This window comes from Gopherus evgoodei, chromosome 9 (assembly GCF_007399415.2).
Source record: "Gopherus evgoodei ecotype Sinaloan lineage chromosome 9, rGopEvg1_v1.p, whole genome shotgun sequence".
In the NCBI taxonomy this organism is placed as follows: domain Eukaryota; kingdom Metazoa; phylum Chordata; order Testudines; family Testudinidae; genus Gopherus; species Gopherus evgoodei.
Genome location: NC_044330.1, coordinates 89,031,356 through 89,050,450, shown reverse-complemented (window position 1 = coordinate 89,050,450; position 19,095 = coordinate 89,031,356). Strand labels below are relative to the sequence as shown.

Here is a 19,095-nt window from a genome sequence, read left to right as displayed (position 1 = left end):
ATGGTCCGAATCGGAGCCTCTATTGGTCTCTTGTCTCTTGTGACGTACTTTTTAAAACACAGGAAAAAAAGATTCTCTTATTCTTGTAAATGGTATTTTTGTTGTTTTTATGTAGTTTTAGTGTTACTAGTAGTTTTTAGTATTTTAAGGACGTTGGGGTGCCATTTTGCCAGTCTCCCTCAACTCCTCTAACACCCATGCCTGGATACTGGATTATGCTAGACACTGGGGTTCAAGAGCTGCGTTTTCTGCCCTTGCTCGTTCTCAGTCAGCAACAAGCACCAACACTGCCTTTACATATTGTATCCAAGTGCAGTATCTGCCTCTCCTTCCCAATCCATACCCAAGAACCCTGGGTTCTCCACCTCAAGAAGCACCTCATGGAGGTTGCCATGAAGCTACAGTTGGATCAAGATCAGGGAACCCCCTCGTAGATTGGTCTGAGCAATTGAGGAGCGTGCCTCCTACCGCGGAGCTCTAGTCCAGTTCTTCTGGTACCAGTGCTGTGAACCCCAGTCCGGGGCCTAGTCGTGAATGAATATAAGCGTGAAAGTAAGTTTTCCTCCAGGCCCAGGAAGGATACTGCTTTGTCCATGAGTTCTTCCACAGGGAAGCGGCATGTTCCAAAGCTCCCAAGCGTGATAAAAAGTTTCAGAGACCATTGGATATGCTGGTTCCATTCACTGAGCCACATACACCTTCCAGGTTGGCACTGCTGAAGTCAATGGAAACTTCGGTTCTGAGGCAGTCCTCTGTTTGGCTCCCGTTCTGGCTCTGGTTCCGACTACAGTGTGTACTGCTGACACCAGGGAGACTTGAACTGGCCCCTGAGCCTCATGAGCTCTTTGTCATGGAGGAGGTGAGATCTCCATGTTTTCAAGTGCCATCGCCTTCTAGGGCAGTACGCTCTCTTTCATTAGACTTGCCTGTTACTCTATGGCTTCCATGGTTCCACTGGTTCCAGTGGCACCACCATTTGTACCAGACTGACTTTTCAGCATTGGAGGACTCGGACAGAGTGCGAGGTCTGCCCCTCCCATAATGCCAATATCAGTACCCCAAGGTTCTGCTAACTCAATAGCAGTATCCTTCCTTTCCCCAGCAACAGAGCCATTGGTACTCTGCTCCTTGGAGCTCTCCATAGCAACTGCTGGATCTGCCTGATTGGTCCTTCCTGGGTTGCAAGGTATTTTCCTCTGCCAGCCTCCAATTTCGTATCTCTAGTTACTTAGCTCTGTTAGCTAAATACAATTTCCTTACCTACAGGAAGTTGGCAGACTTTGCAGACAAACTTCCCCGGCAGGATTGAGATCGCTTCCAGGATATCCTACAGGAGGGGAAACTAGTTGTGAGAACAAGATTCCTGGACGTAGCAAACACTTCTTTGCAGATGATGGCTGTGGGGATCGCTATTCAGAGGGAGTCATGCCTGCCTTTGTCAGGTTTCTCAGGGGAAGTCCAGAATAGCATAGATCAGTGCTCCTAAATTGTGGGGCATGCCCCCCCAGGGGGGACATGGAGGAATGTTTGAGGGGGCGCATGGTGGGGCCTGTATCAGCCCCCATGCGAGATAGGGAGGAAGCACCACCCAGTCGCAGGTCTGGCCCCAGGCCAGCTCCGCCTATAACCCCAGCTCCTCCCCTATCCCCAATTCTGACTCCAGCTCTGCCTTCAGTCCAATCTCATCCAATGAGCCAAAGATGCAGTAATGGTGTTGGTGGTGGGCCATAGACACATTCCATTACTGGTAAGGGGGATGTAACAGGAAAAGTTTGGGCACTTCTGCCACAGAGAACCTCCCTTTCAATGAATCTCATCTCTTCCAGTCAGAAGACTGATGATTCCCTCCACTCCCTTGAAGACTCCAGAGCCACTCTGCGATCTCTGGGTATCTACATACCAGCACCCAAGTGCATGTTTTACCACCTGCAACTCGTACAACGTTCTAGAGCCCCCCATTTCTTCCATCAGAAGTCCTGTGAGCTGCCTTGCAAACGGCAAGACCCCATGGCCCCGCCCTCCGGTTTCTTCTTCACAACCTACAGCATATCATACTCTGTCTTTGCAGAAGCAATACTTCTGAGGGCACCTAGAGAGCCAGCAACCACCCTACCTCATGCTATACTTCAGACCCACACCCTTCAGGGAGCATCTAGCACACTTGTTTCCAGTTTGGAGTGCAGTAACAATGGACAAATAGGTCCTGGATATCATTTGACGTGGCTGTATGATTGAGTTCATGTTACCTCATCCGCATCCTCTGACCTCGCCTCAGGGACCACTCTCACTACAGTATCCTTGCTCTAGAAGTGGTCTTCCTACCGCAAAGGGGAGGGATAGAACGTGTTCCTGTGACTAGTCTGGCCACATGGTTCTCTATTTCACTTATTTCATAGTCCCCAAGAACATAGGCGGTTGGTATAATAGGCCAGGAAAGGCTTTGCCTCCCTTGTCCCAGCCACCAGACCCCTGATTGCGCTGTTTGGTGGTGACGTTTTTGCTTTATTATGCCCATGCTGGTTCCAGGGTGTCTGAGGAGGCGTTGTGCGCTATTCAAAAGCGTTGGGAGAGACACTTTTTCCTGGGGCGGCTTGCGGTCTGGGGAGGGGAGGTATAGCTACAGCTGCCCTGGGGCTTCTTTGAGCATGGGCAAGGTGCACCAAGCAAGTGAGAGGAGGGCTCGAGGCTTCAGCCAGCCCGGGGCTGCTCTTGGGAAGGGAGTGGTGGTGGAAGGGACACACATGTTCGGGGCTTCTTGGGGAGGGGATACTTGTCTCTCCGGCTGCAACCAGGGGGCAGCAGCTGGAAGTGGCAGAATTGTGGGTTCCACCGGCTGCCCATGCTGAAGAAGATGACTGATCTTAGATCTCTGTCATCTCAACTGCTTCATATGCAAGCCAAAGTTTCATATGGTCACGATAGCAGCCACCATTCCTTTGTTAGAAAGAGGCATGTTGTTTGTGGCCCTTGATCTGTAGGATGCTTGCTTGTACGTGATATCCATTCTATCCACAGATGTTTCCTGAGATTCACTGCAGGCCTTTGTCACTTCCAGTACAGGATTTTTACCGTTCCAAATCACTACTGCTCCATGGGTCTTAACCAACGTTTTCTTGGTACTGGCGGTCCGCCTCTGGTGCCAAGGGATCCTTATATTCCCATTTCTCAATGATTGGCAGCTCGCAGCGTAATGAAAAGGGGAGTGTTGCGCCTTGACCTCCGTGCTGCTCCCACTCCACTCCTCTTTTGGGGTGAGTGTAAACATTGAAAAATTGCCTTTGGCTCCTAAACAGTCCCTGAAATTCATTGGGGCCTACATCCATGCAATCTTGGCATGCGCCTACTTACTTGAGAACAGGTTCCAGAGCCTACAAGAGCTGAGTTTCCAAGGTGATTTTGAGTCCTTCTGTTCAGGCCAAGACTTATGTGGCCAAGAGGAGAAAGATGGCAGCTGGCACATATGTTACCGCCTTCACTCTTCTCCACTTTTGCTGCCTACGGTTGTGGCTCCAGAGGACCTATTCTCTCACGTCACACCATGGACTTCCTACTGACTGTTTCCCACAAGGTTCTCTCCTCCCTCAAGTGGTGGACAGACCCAGACCAAGTCTTCACCAGGATACCATTCCTTCCATCCTCACCAAACACAATAATCATCACAGAGGTGTCACTCGTCGGATAGGGCGCCCACATGAGTAAGCACATGACTCAAGGGAGTTGGACTGCTCTGGAATCCCGGATGCACATAAACATTCTGGAATTTCACGCCGTGCAGAGAACATGTCCTGCATTTCCCATCTATCCACTCCTGTTATGTTCTCATCATGTCAGACAACACCACAGTGGTTTGCTATATCAACCAACAAGGGGCTTGCACTTTATGTGGAGGCAGTTCGTCTTTAAGATTGGTGCATTGCCCACAAGATCCTGTTGTTGGCAGTAGGGATGTAAAAATTTAACCAGTTAACCAATAAGCTTCAGTCTTTCAGGTTTCATCTCATTGTTAACCCAAACCAATGAGTCTCTGGATTAAGTTTAGAAGTGTGAGCCACAAGGGCGATGTTGTGGTGGGAGTCTGCTATAGACCAGCAGACTAGGGGGATGAGGTGGACGAGTCTTTCTTCAGGCAACTAACAGAAGTTACTAGATCACAGGCCCTGGTTCTCATGCAGGACTTCAGTCACTCTGATATCTACTGGGAGAGCAATACAGCAGTGCATAGACAATCAAGGAAGTTTTTGGAGAGTGTAGGTGACAATTTCCTGGTGCGGGTGCTGGAGGAACCAACTAAAGGCAGAGCTCTTCTCGATCTGCCGCTCACAAACAGGGAAGAATTAGCAGGGGAAGCAAAAGTGGATGGGAACCTGGGAGGCAGTGACGATGAGATGGTTGAGTTCAGGATCCTGACACGAAGAAGAAAGGAGTGCAGCAGAATATGGACCCTGGACTCCCTCAGGGAACTGATGGGCAGGATCCCTTGGGAGAATAACATGAGGGGGGGAAAGGAGTCCAGGAGAGCAGCTGTATTTTAAAGAATCCTTATTGAGGCTGCAGGAACAAACCATCCTAATGTGTAGAAAGAATAGTAAATATGGCAGGCAACCAGCTTGGCTTAACAGTGAAATCCTTGCTGATCTTAAATGCAAAAAAGAAGTTTGCAAGAAGTAGAAGTTTGGACAAATGACCAGGGAAGAAGATAAAAATATTGCTCAGGCATGCAGGAGTGAAATCAGGAAGGCTAAATTACACTTGGAATTGCAGCTAGCAAGGGATGTTAAGAATAACAAGAAGGGTTTCTTCAGGTATGTTAGCAATAAGAAGAAGGTCAAGGAAAGTGTGGGTCCCTTACTGAATGGAGGAGGCAACCTAGTGACAGAGGATATGGAAAAAGCTAATGTATTCAATGCTTTTTTTGCCTCTGTCTTCACGAACAAGGTTAGCTCCCAGACTACTGCACTGGGCAGCACAGAGTACGGGGAGGAGGTGACCAGCCCTCTGAGGAGAAAGAAGTGGTTAAGGACTATTTAGAAAAGCTGGACCAGCACAAATCCATGGGGCTGGATGTGCTGCATCTAAGGGTGCTAAAGGAGTTGGCGGATGTGAATGGCCAATGGCTCTGCAATATCTTTGAAAACTCATGGCAATTGGGGGAGGTCCTGGATGACTGGAAGAAGCCTAATGTAGTGCCCATCTTTAAACAAAAGGAAGGAGGAGGGTCCAGAGAACTACAGGCCAGTCAGCCTCACCTCAGTCCCTGGAAAAATCATGGAGCAGGTCCTCAAGGAATAAATTCTGAAGCACTTAGAGGAGAGGAAAGTGATCAGGAACAGTCAGCATGGATTCTCCAAGGACAAGTCATGCCCGACTAACCTAATTGCCTTCTATGACAAGATAACTGGCTCTGTGGATGAGGGGAAAGCAGTGGACATGTTATTCCTTAACTTTAGCTAAGCTTTTGATACGGTCTCCCACAGTATTCTTGCCAGCAAGTTAAAAACGTATGGGCTGAATGAATGGACTATAGGGTGGATAGAAAGCTGGCTAGATCAACGGGTAATGATCAATGGCTCCATGTCTAGTTGGCAGCTGGTATCAAGCGGAGTGTCCGAAGGGTCGGTCCTGGGGCCGGTTTTGGAGGATGGCGTGGATTGCACCCTTCAGCAAGTTTGCAGTTGACACTAAACTGGGAGGAGTGGTAGATATGCTGAAGGATAAGGATAGAATACAGAGGGACCTAGGCAAATTAGAGGATTGGGCCAAAAGAAATCTGATGAGGTTCAACAGGGACAAGTGCAGAGTCCTGCACTTAGGATGGAAGAATCCCATGCACAGCTACAGCCTAAGGACCAAGTGATTAGGCAGCAGTTCTGCAGAAAAGGACCTAGGGGTTACAATGGACAAGAAGCTGGATATGAGTCAACAGTGTGCCCTTGTTGTCAAGAAGGCTAGTGGCATTCTGGGCTGTATAAGTAGGAGCATTTCCAGCAGATCGAGGGACATGATCATTCCCCTCTGTTCGACATTGGTGAGGCCTCATCTGCAGTACTGTGTCTAGTTTTGGGACCCACACTACAAGAAGGTTGTGGAAAAATTGGAAAGAGTCCAGCGGAGGGCAACAAAAGTGATTAGGGGGCTGGAGCACATGACTTATGAGGAGAGGCTGAGGGAACTGAGATTATTTACTCTGCAAAAGAGAAGAATGGGAGGATTTGATGGCTGTTTTCAGCTACCTGAAAGGGAGTTCCAAGAGGATGGATCTAGACTGTTCAGTGGTACCAGATGACAGAACAAGGAGTAATGGTCTCAAGTTGCAGTAGGGGAGGTTTAGGTTGAATATTAGGAAAAACATTTTCATTAGGAGGGTGGTGAAGCCACTGTAATGGGTTACCTAGGGAGGTGATGAAATCTCCTTCCTTAAAGGTTTTTAAGGTCAGGCTTGACAGAGCCCTGGCTGGGATGATTTAGCTTTGAGCAGGGGGTTGGACTAGATTGTCTCCTGAGGTCCCTTTCAACCCTCATATTCTATGATTAAACTCTGCTGCTGCCCGGCATCCCAGCTTCCGGCCCACCATCCAGGGGCTCTGCTGCCGCGCTGCATCCAAGGCTCCGTTGCCAGCACGGACCACTAGCCGGGCCCAGCATAAGACTGCACCCCTAGTTCCCCGCCTATGTTGGATCCTTAACGGTTAATCGTTTAACTGATGGAATTTTAATATTTTTAATGGTTACTATTTTTAAACCATATTTACATCCCTAGTCGGAAGCATATCTTTCCAGGACTCAGAACGTAATTACAGACTCTCATCAGGAAATTCATGACTGACCTCGAATGGGAGCTCCACGACTCCATAGTCATCAACATTTTCGACTACTGGAGGACTCTGCTTGGACCTCTTCACCTCCCATGCCAAAAGCAAATGCAGCCAGTACTACTCTGTGTGTGTTTTGGGGGGTGGGGTGGGGAGGAACTTGGCACCCTTTCCCAAGGCGATGTTATTGTCCTCCACTGGTTGGACCAGATCTATTACACCTTTCCTCCCCTACTGCTCCTGAGGCGTGTCCTACACAAGATCAGATGGGAGAGAGTGACTGTCATTCTGATCAGCCTGTTCTAGTCTTGCTACTTCTGATTTCCCCTTCTCCACGTTAGCATGTTCCTCGCTTCCACTGCCAACTTTTTTGGAACTCCTTATTCAACATGGCATGAGGATCCGGCATCCGATCTACAGACTTCACCTCAGAGGTTGGTTTTTGGGTGGACATCTTTGCTAGTGTGGGAATATTCATCAGCAGTACAAAAAATCTTCTCAAGTAGCAGAGAGAAGCCCAGAAGGTGGTCCTACAGGGCCATGTGGAACCTTTTCACCTCATGGGCCCGACAGAGGGGTCTTGCTCCTGAATATGTGAACATCCTTCTTTTGGACTGTGTCCTCTTCCTGAAGATGTCAGCCCCATGTGCCCGATGCTGTACGTCCACCCATATCCCATGCTTCCTGACCTGGCCCCACAGGCAGGGTGCAATGAGGAACACAGCCTCTTCTTTTCCCTATGTGCAGCTGAGGCTGCTCCCTCTTGGAAGCAACTGTTGTCCCAGTGCCACAGCAGCTCCTGGTGAGCGAAAGACATAACTGCAGAACTTCTTCAGCAGAATGTATTTTCTGTGGAGAATAAAATATTCTGTGCAGGACATGAATTCTGTAAAATAAGCACTCCCTACAGAAGGTTACCTTCTGTTAAATGGAGTTTTCCTAATATATTGCCTCTGAAGAGTCATATATCAGCCCTTCCTCCTTCAGAGTCTATAAATACACATGAAGAGTGAGGGTCAGAGAATGGGTAGAAGGGTTATGTGACCATTTATAATACTATTTTCTAGAATGCTCAGATCCAAGGGCCCCATAATGGTTATACTGTTAAAGGTTTCTTGGCTCCTGAGTGTGCTGTGTGATTTCTACATTGTGGTTCTGCAGTGGTAATGGATTTGGACAACTCAGTTTTTGGGGTAGTAACCTTCTGTTTTGCAATGTTTCATGTTATCTTTATATGATATATTTCCTACAGAAATATCTATAGGTCCCAATACATGCAAGGGATGGATAGGATGTGGAGAGGATAGTTTTGCAGCAACTCTACAGTTTTTCATGTGTCTTCCTGGAAATTCTGTATTTCTTCACATTGGAACCCCTTCATGGTTTTGATTCCAAAAGAAACTAATTTTCTCTGAGAATCATTATGCTTGTATGAACAAAGAAGATGCATGGATTTAACTAAACGTGTGATAATATTAATTTGTGTAAAGGGGAAGATGATAAATTGGTGCAATGTCACACCTCTAATTAAAATGGTGCAACTTTGTGCTGTCTTTGCTGGTGCTTTCTACTTTGTTCATGTCCAGCTGATGGGTGAGTGATCGCTCTGTGTAGATTGCAAAACACTATAAAAACAACAGTGCAGTGTTATGTAAAATTTTAAATAGTGAATAGTATTCATTACTTTGTGGGAACTTAATTGTATTTTTTTCTAACATATTTAAGTGAATATAGTACTCGTGAAAACTGCCAAGTTGGTACCCCTGGAAACGAAAACCCTTGTTCTATCCATGAAACAAACATAGCACAGGCTGTGGCAGTGCAGATTTTCCCCATGCTGACATGGTAGTTTGCTTCCACCATATTTTGGAGGGACTGTCTCTCTTAACTTCTAGATAGTGTCCATTGTATCTTTGGCTGTCTTCTAAATGTGACAGTTTCGGTAATATTTTGTGTGTTGTGTAATGGACAGAGACTAGCAACTCCTCTTACATTAGACGTTAAGCACTCATTGGCTTATAATGACTTTTGACAACTATCATCTTGGGCTACATTTGATCTTGTGACCTAGTTGTGAAAGGCTCTGTATTTCATTAATGATTGCCTGATAACCATCTAGCTCCTATCATTCTTAACTATTCCATCTTTTCCCCCCAAATAAAAGTTTTGGTTAAATTGAATGAATGTTTCTGAGACTCTTGCTGCCTGCAGATGTACTGATAGACATAGTCTCACTTTTTATCATGAAATATTTTTAGTGATGGTAATGTGAACCATTTTAGCAAGAACACAGACCTTGTAACTTTATTTTAAAAAAATACTGTAACCTTGCAGTATAGCTTGAATAAAAACAAGGATAACAGTCAGAATATTGATATAAGCAGGTATTTACCTACCATGCAAATCTGGTGAAATTTCTGTGAGGAGAAGACAAAGTTTTGAATACTTTGATATTCATGAAAATAGAACACTGGTAATAGCATACATAGTATAAAATCACTGACCAGATATACTAATGGCAATATTCTTTGATTCAGATCTTGTCATGGTCATCCATACTAGTGGTCTACAGTATTGAAATAGGCTGTATCTGGCACACCCCTTACTACAGGATGTAGCTATTTATCTTATGAGCAAGAGAATATTAAACATATATTTCATACTCAGCTTTGGCAGCCAGGAAACTTCTAGATGAAATTCAGGATTTTAATTACCATTTTCAAAGTGGTACACCTCTGTCAAGAGCTGCTTTCCACACTCTAACCTGCCACACAGTTTGTATTCAGATCAATCTAGTGAACCAAGCTTAAGGTCCTAAAGGATGAGGCTTGAGTGGGCAATGGAGTTCCTTGGTAACAAGATGTCAACTATGGAATTTTATTGCCAGAAATTTGAGTTCATGGCAATGCCATAATATTATAAAACTACAGCTTTTTCCTATTCTTTGGTTCTGACCTTTAAGAACCAGTTTAGACACTATGGGAGGGATAAAATCTTCAAAACGTTTGAGAAGTTACAGAAATGGTGCCGCTGGCCTGGGATTGGTCAGGTCTTCATGTATCGTTTTTATAGATGTGGTACTGAACAGGATTGTAAAGTGAAAATACCAGCCAAATGTTTCTCCTCTTCTTCCTGGTAAGCTGAATTGTCAGTTAAGAGATCTTATCATCTTGTCAAAATTAAGGATAATATACTTATTCTGATCCAGATATAACCTGCAGTTCTGCAGGATAAAACACCATAAATCGTTGCCTCTAGACTAGTACTTGATAAAAATGGGGTTGATCAAGTCTAACTTGTATATCCTGTTGTGAGGTGTTCGGGACTCAAGTGCTAGCATAGAGAATTCCATAAATAAGATAACTTATTTTCCTTCGGTGACAAAAATGTGTTTCTTGTTAGCCAAAGGAAGGAAGAGCCAAGAGTATACAACAGGGGCTGGAAAGCTGTCTTACTGTACCTATTTTACAAAACCCATCTTAAGCCTGAAGTTGGTTTAAGGATTTGAAATGTCCTTTCCATTTCATATCAAGTACTTTGTTCTAAGAATCCCCAAATATTCTCAAGTTAACCCACTCTGATGTACCCAACAGCAGAAAATTTCTGACTCTGAATGAGATCTATTGTTTTCATTTCTTTGTAAAGCTTTCTTCTTCTTATTTATGCCTAACAGGCTCTGAGTCCATTTAAGGCTCTGTCTCGAATTTCAAAATCTCTGAATCTTTGCCAGGAGTCTGTGTTTTGTTTTGGAAAAGTTCAGTAGGTTCCTGGATTCCTTTTGGTATTTGTGCCTGATTTCTGTGTATGTGTTTTAAAGCCTTTAAAGCCTCATTTCTTGGATTCACAACCTCCTGAACTGATATAGGCGGACGGGTTGCAGTTGACATAAGTCATCCTGCAGCCTTCTCCTGCTTTACTCCTTGATACCAACTTCAAGCAGTGGTTATGGGGTTTCTCGGGTGGCTTCCCTTTTTTCTTGGCAGCGTCACTGCTTATAAGTAGGAATAAAAGTTGTTAAATTGAACAGTTTGTACTAAAAGACCGCTCTACAGGTGGAAGCCCTACACAGCAAACAGGACTAAACCAACTTAAAAACTGGAGCTGTAGCTACCAATAGGATGGTCAAAGTGTATTTTTGTCAAACTGTCATTTCAAAGACAGAAAACATTTATAGGTGACAAGATAAATGTGAACTTCCAGGACAGTGTGTTGAGCAGAATAATCTGGAGGTGTCCTGTACAATTGCTACAAAATGCTCTTTTAATCTATTTTGATCTCATATAATGCTTCACACGAAACCAGAGAGCATTTTATTTATATTTTTTACTTGTTTCATAGACTTGTTTTCCTTACTTCTCATTCAGAAAAAAATTTAAAAATCTGAAAGAAATATAATTAAAATATTTATTTATAAACTGCCATGGTATTTTTTTTAAGAAGAATAACTGAAAGTTGAGGGAATTTACTGTACAATGCAGGACCATGATTAAATATATTTTTACTGACAATTCAAGTATGTCTTCATAAAATAACAATTTAATCCAAGTGTATAACCTCACAAAGGAAGACATTTCTCCTGGATAAATTTTATCCAGAAAGGAGATAATGGCCCCAAAACTCTTCATTAGCCTTTTAAAAAAAGGTGAGTGGTTATAGAAAGCTTTCTCGAAAGCTGGGTGGTAAAGCATTAGAGTGGGTTTTGAAGTAAACAGATAATTTGATAAACCAAAATGTTGTAACAAGGAAACACAAGAGTTGTTCACAGATTTCTTTTTAAAACTAATATGTGGTTTATAATCCTGTATAGAGGAAGGACTGCATGGAATTGTAAGCTGTACAGCCTGTGGGCAACAGGTGAACCATTTTCAAAAGGATTCAATCTATAGACATCCTACACTGAAAGTCCTTATCTGTAAGGTATGTAATGAGTGAATTGTACTCCATGTGCCTTCTTACTTAAAAAGTGATCTATCACTACTTGTTTTCTGTGTGTATTGTTTTCTCTTGTTAGCCTTTTAAATTTGCAATGTACATAAACAAGGAAACTAGCAGAAAAGGGAAAAGCAAGTATTAAAATATGATGTTACACAGATAATGTTTATACACCACAAATGTTTAATTTATTATGGTTTCTTTAGAATGTATTTTTAAAGTGTTAATAAGTTTGGAATACATCATGAAACTACTCTGATTTTGGTGTTTATGGGTTTATATGCCATAATGGGGCTCCAAATCACAGTCTGCGTCTCCTAAGAGGCATAGCACAGAAGGCTCAGCACCAAGGTAAAGAAGAAGAGGTGATTTTAAAGACTCTCTTGCACCACTTGGAACTAGGCAGCTACTTGGGGTTCAAACAGCCCCTAATATAAATTAGAGCAGTGACAAGGTCCATTCTAATTTATGGCAGCTTTCCCACTGGCTGTGAATGGGCAGCACCACAGTCCAGAATTCTGTAGCACTGATCACTATGGGTAGATCACCTCCAGCCCATGTCCATCCCATCATGCCCCTACATTAAAGCCTTTGAAAGGAGGCGGTATAGGGTGGCTTATGTTGGCCTAATGCTGTGCCTGCAATGGGGGAATTCACCCATGCCCTGTTGTGTCAATGCTTTTAAGCTGGTTGAGTGGCATATAGGGTCTGTGATGTGGGCTATATTTGGCCTTCAGGTATTTGTTAGTCCAGTACTATATCCTTAAGAATTGACACACTGGATCTGAACAGGTCCGTCTTGTCGAGTATCCTGACTCAGACAGTGGGCCAGTACCAGCTGCTTCTGAGGAAATTAGCTACTTTCTTCAGAGTTTTTGTACAGAATAACCATTCCACAAGGAACATTGCTTCCAGTCCCCAGTAAAGCTCTGAATCTATTCCAAACTCTTGATTTTTTTTAATCTTTACCATTGTAACTCTGAATAGTCTTGTTATATGTAGAAGTGTCCAATCTATTTTTTTACTCTCGCTAAACTCTTAACCTCAATTAGGCCTTGTGTCAGTGATTTCTGCTGGTTAATTGTGAGGTGATATTTACTTTTATCAGTTTTGCATTTCCTTTCTTTTAAATTCATTGAATGCCATCTTGTTTTTTAATATTATAAGAAGGGAAAACAGATCAGGAATTCTCTATACCATTCATTATTTTCTATCCCTGTGTCATTTCCTTTCTTATTTGTCTCCTAACTAAGGTAAACAGTGCCAGATTTTTCAATATCTCATAATGGGGGAATTCTCCTGTGCCTCTTAACTATTCTTATTGTCTGTCTCTGAATCATGTTTTTGCTATAACTTTTTCTGACATAGGATGACCAGGTATTGAACTCTGTATTCCAGGTGAGGGTGCATCATTACTTCTCACACACCACATATAGGCAGATTCCGAAGCTGTTTTTCAGGATTATGAAGACGGGGGTACAAGTGAGGGCAGAATTTGGTCTACAGTCTTTAGTCAGTCCTTATTCAAGGAAAACTGATAAGTCACTGGAGCTCTACTTAAATAAAGACTGAATAAGGACTTAAGAATTTGACCTAACAAATTCAGGAACTGCAGCCATTACTATTAATCAAGTGGGTTTAATGTTTAGCAGCCTTTGGTGGCGCACAAATCTTATTTAAAAGTTTTAAGCTTAATTTCATAAGCTCTGTTCTGGTACTAATTGTTGCATTGCTAACATCAACAACAACAGGTTGAAACAATAGAATAAAATTCTGCATTCCAATGAAGGTAAGTAATTTTGGTTCTTACTGTGGTGCCAGTGTAGCCTGCTAGTGTAGATGCAGCTACACCAACAGAAATTTTTCTTTGGTTTAGGACACGTTTCATTAGCTACATCAGCGGAAGCCCTCTTCCATCAAGGTAGTGTCAGCTACATGGGAGTTGTGTTGGTTTAACTATGTTGTTCAGGGTTTTTTGTTTTGTTCTTTTTTTCTTTCCACACCTCTGACCAATGTAGCCATGCAGACATAAGTGTAGATAGACCAAAACTGAATATAAAAAATAATAGTCAACTTGGAAGTTTTAGAATACAAAAAAACTATGGCCTTCAAAAGAAGGCAAACACATTTAATTTTCAAATAAGGCTTGTACCATTCAATTCAGAAAAGTCATTGTTTAGGAGCTGCTGTATCTTTGGAGAGTGTTAAAATTTAATTACAATTTTGCAAACAGCCGGTGAAAATGAGAGAGAACATTTTAAAGAGGTTTCTAGTTTTCATTTATAGACAGTGATCCGAAGTTCTAAGAACATTTTAAGAGTCTGACTTTAATGTATTCATTAGATTAAGTCATAAAGATTTATTAAATTCCATTTCACTTTAACTGAAAAAAATTCCTTGTCCACCTATTTTCCTTGCAGACTTGCTACAAATATTATATGAGTGATGACATTAGCCGTGATTCAGATGGAATGGATGAGCAGTGTAGGTAAGTTTGTAAACACCATTGTAATATTACCCACATCAATTAAAGCAATAATGAAATGCCCACTGTCTAGCCAACAGACCCATAATATTATGTTGATATTTCAATTTTAAATTTTAATCCAAACTAGGAAAACTTAAATATAAGGAAATCAAGTACTTAGCCCTGTTGGTTAAAAGTTTAATATCACATGACAAAAACCTAAACATCAGTTTATGTATACTTAGTTAAGTTTCCAAGACCAGCTTTGTATTTGTCTTCTGATCATTATCCCATAAATAGCATTTATCAACGGGCCACTGAAGCTCACTTTCCCGAGAAAACTTGATATATTGGTCTGTAAACTGCAAACCCACTAACATATATATATAAGGTAGACGCTAAAACCCTCACTCGCTCTTATGTCATCAACCAGAAGCCACGTTGTCTCATATACTATCCAGATATGGTCCACTCAGAACTTTTGCTTTTGATTAGTAACCTGTAAAATATTATAACTGTTTGATAATTTTTAAAGTTTGATTTAATTACACTTTATTTGTCTAAACACTTAATGTAATTTGTTTTGGGGTTGCATTTTAACATTTCCCAATCATCATTTCAGATGGTGTGCTGAAGGTGGAAATTTAATTTGCTGCGACTTTTGCCATAATGCCTTCTGCAAAAAGTGCATTTTGCGCAACCTGGGCCGAAAGGAGCTGTCAGCCATAATGGATGAAAATAACCAATGGCATTGCTACATTTGCCTCCCAGAACCTTTGTTGGACTTGGTCACTGCATGTGACAGTGTTTTTGAAAATTTAGAACAGTTATTGCAACAAAACAAGAAGAAGATCAGAGTTGAGAGTGAAAAAAGTAAAATATATGATCACACACTCAAATTTTCTCCAAAGAGAAATATTTCAAATTGTAATGGAGAAGAAAAGAAATTAGATGACTCATATTCTGGTTCTTTAACTTATTCTTATAAAGCACTAATGGTGCCAAAAGACATGCTTAAAAAGACAAAAAAACTGGTTGAGACCACAACTAATATGAACGCTAGTTTTGTAAGTTTTTTGAAAACGGCAGCAGAAAATTCAGAAATAAACTCTATCATACAGCTACGTCAGCTGAAAGCTTTTAAATCTGTTTTGAGTGACATAAAAAAAGCTCATTTAGCATTAGAGGAAGGTCTGAATCAAGAGATTCAAGCTTTGGATGTTAAAATCAAAGAGAAGAATACCAAAGAGAAAAAAACTGATATTAAAATAGAAAAAAATGAGGTGAAAAGAGATGAAGGAAAGGAACATGCAGAGTTTAAAGAGGACACTGTAAAGTCAGTGAAAAAAGCTGTGTCAGAACAGCCTGAGAATGAGTCCATGGACCAAAACGTTCCAGCAACACAACAAACAGAAAGCAAGAATACTAGCAGTGAAGATAAAAAATCGGAGACAAATGAAGAGCCTCAGTATGAACCTAATAGTACTGAGGCTTTGGACATGGATATTGTGTCTGTTCCTTCATCAGTCCCTGAAGATATTTTTGAGACTCTAGAATCGGCTATGGAAACTCAGAGTGCAGCAGATGAACAGGGCAATGGAAGTACAGCAACAGAGCTAGAGACAGTAAATATGAATATAAAACATACTACAGCTTCAAAAGACATTAAAGGAGGTACCAAGTTAAAAGCATCAGCTAAAGTAAGAAAAGAATTGTTTGTAAAACTGACTCCTGTTTCCCTTTCTGATTCTCCAGTTAAAGCTGAAGATCAAGACAGTAATCCAGTAAAGGGAGATCAGAATGCTGATGTAATACCCAAGGCAGAAAACTGTGATTCTGGAAAAGAAAATCATTACATTGGTAATGAACACTCACCTGAAAATGAAACTGTCCCCTTGGTAGAGGAATCTGATCTCAGGAGGTCTCCACGTGTGAAGACTACACCTCTGAGGCGTCAAACAGACATGAATCCTTCAACATCTAATTCAGAAGAGGACAGCAATGACGCATACTGTGAGAAGCACAAGCAAAAATCATCAACCCAGTCGCGGAGAAAAAAAGATAAAAGAAATTCTTCTGACAGTACTACTGATCATCCTAAACCTAATAAGCTTTCTAAATCAAAAAAATCAGACATATTGGACCAAAGTTCAGATTCAGATGAGATACCAGCAGTCCTTAAAGAAGTAGCCATGATGAGTCATAGTTCCTCAGATATTGATAGCAATAGTGAGACATCCAGTAATATTCAGAAGAATGCTTTAAATGATCTAACAAAACAACCAGTGAAGTATGAGAATGGAAAGCGCAAAAGAAAAAGCTCCACTTCTGGTTCAGATTTAGTTGCCAAAAAAGGCAAATCAACTAAAGGCTCCACTTGTGCGAAAAAGAAACGACAGAACCCTTCAGATTCTTCAAATTATGACTCAGGGTTAGAAAGAGAGATAAAGAGTTTGAGTAAAATAGAGTCTGCAAAAAAAGCCAAAAAGAAATACCCCAGAAAAGAAGAGAATTATGATTCTTCTTCTGAAGAACAGAATAAGAAAGGATCTACTAGTAAGAAAAAAATAATAAATTTGAAGAAACAGCAGGTTGAATCATCTGATGATGCTGAGAAGTCATCCCTAGAGAAAGAGGAGACTAATCATTCTTCTGAAGATAAAAAAATTAGGAAGGGGACAGCAGTCAATGAAAAGAAAAACAGAGATTTAAAAGAGAGAACTTCGAAGGGGAAGCATGATGGATCATCTGATACTGAGAAATCATCCCTGGAGAAGGAGGAGAGTTGCCATTCTTCTGATGGTAAAAAGAGAGCAGAAGCAAAAGAAAAGAAAAACAGAAATTTGAAAAAGAGAAAGGTACAGAATGATTCGTCTTTGGACGGAACTGAGAAATCTGCAGAGAAGGAGCAGAGTTGTGATTCTTCAGAAGACAAAACCAAGAATAAAAAAGGAACAGAAGGTAAAGAAAACAAAAAAGAAAACTTGAAAAAGAAAAATAAGAAAGAACAAGATGGTGGTTCTTCTGATGGAGATAAATCATCCCCAGAGGAAAAAAGTGTCATTTCCTCTGAAAATAAGAGTAAAAATGAAATGGCAGTTGAGGAAAAGAGAGAGAGAAATTTGAGAGAGAGAACATCGAAGAAGTTGCAGAATGATTCATCTTCAGATGCTGAGAAGTCCCCAAAGAAAGAGGAGAGTTCTTCTGAAGATGTTAAACAGAATAAAAAACGAGTAGAAGCTAAAGAAAAGAAAAAAGTAAGCCACAAAAAGAAAACTTCCAAAAAAGAACAGAATGACTCATTGTCCTCTTCTGATGAGGAGCCTTACGAAGACAATAAAAAAAAGAATAAAAAGAGTTCCGTGAAGGAGAATAAAAATGGTAACTTAAAAGTGGAAAAAAGAATTTCTAAAAAACAGAAGGATGACATCAGCTGTTCCTCCTCATCAGATGAGGAAGAAAATGATGACCAGAATTCAGCAGGCGATGGAAGCAGTGATGAGCAGAAGATTAAGCCAGTGACTGAAAGCTTAATACTGTCCTCCAGCACAGGATTTTGTCAGTCTTCAGGTGTGCAAAGGTCTACAATTTGATTAGTATGTTAATATGGGGAGGTCAACAGTATGAGTTGGATAGTCATATTGATTTAATAATCTAGTAGTGCAAATGCTTAAGTGAAAATATCTATAAATATGACTCTGCATTCCAAAACTTAAGTCACATTTCAAAAGCCTCTTTTCTAATGTGATGTGTTCAGAAGTTTTGTGATGCCACTTAACAACCAGTTACCATTTGACTTGTACTAACCTTGGCAAACAGCCATTTAACTTAATTTACAAGTCACCTTGGACTTTTTATTTAATTTTAATACCTTTTCTAGGAAGAGATTTGAGAAACTCTGTAATACCAAGTGAGTTGCATTGTAGGTTGCCATTCTTATGCCTATTCTTAGTTGCTTTCTGCTGCTAATGAATACAGAACATGAATTGGGTTTGGGTAGTAGAGAACAGGAGAGATCACATCAGATCTTCTAGCTTTGGGTCATGTAAGGGAGAAGAGTATCAAGCTTTGCAGTATAATGTGGCCTTTGGAAGTTTAGCTATAGTTATGCATGTGCACTTTTTAAATTGGGCCAGATTATCTTTGTGTCCCATGAAATAGATTCTAGTAATTTTATTTAACTAAAATAATACCTGTTGCTAAAGTCTATCAGGCTGCTATTTATTACTTGAGCAGATTTTTATGCATTTTAAATGTGCTTCTGAGAGCATGGGGGCTAATTCTTTTTTCTTGCCCAGACTTGAGGGGAGGACCCCCTTTTATCAGCATCTGATTAGTCCTTTGTTCTTTAAAAAAAAAAAAAAATCAAAGCAGCACAGCTGGAACTTTTAGGTTTGGAGACCCTAAAAATAAAGAGGAAGTGTGGTCTTGAGGTTAAAAGGTTACTGTTAAGTTTCATTTCCAGCTGAACAACTTATATCTACTGTTGTTACTAAGTTTACTCTGAGAGAGAAACTTTTTCCAGACTGTTTCCATTGACATTCTATAGTACTTCTTTCTGTACTTGATTTCACTGCATTTCACACCCTTCCCCATGGCTTGTGAGACCATAGCTGAAACGGAAGATTCCGAAGGCAGGAGTATGCACAGAGAGGGAAGGGTGAGGACGAGAGGGCATTGTTGCTTTTGGGTCTTCCTTCTCAAAAAAAAAAAAAAAAAAAAAAAATAGAAAATGTATTTCAAAGGATACTGTATCAGAAAATTGATTTTTAAAAAACATTAGTTAATTCAGAAAATTCAAGTTAACAATGTTCCTGTAAAGCACAGGCCTCAGGAACTCCCAAGTTCTGTTTCAAGTTATGCCACAGACTGTTTGACTTCAGTGGA

At 41.3% G+C, this 19,095-nt stretch overlaps 1 protein-coding gene across 7 annotated transcripts in view; it reads left to right on the top strand.

Annotated features, from left to right (window-relative positions):
• Window positions 1-19,095, top strand: part of ATRX (ATRX chromatin remodeler) — a 146,602-nt gene that overhangs the window by 38,790 nt on the left and 88,717 nt on the right. For all 7 annotated transcript variants that reach the window (XM_030575146.1, XM_030575149.1, XM_030575148.1 and 4 more), the window contains 3 exons: window positions 11,617-11,726; window positions 14,162-14,229; window positions 14,831-17,778. In XM_030575146.1, the coding sequence (XP_030431006.1) occupies window positions 11,617-11,726; window positions 14,162-14,229; window positions 14,831-17,778 (3,126 nt within the window). The remainder of the gene's footprint in view (window positions 1-11,616; window positions 11,727-14,161; window positions 14,230-14,830; window positions 17,779-19,095) is intronic.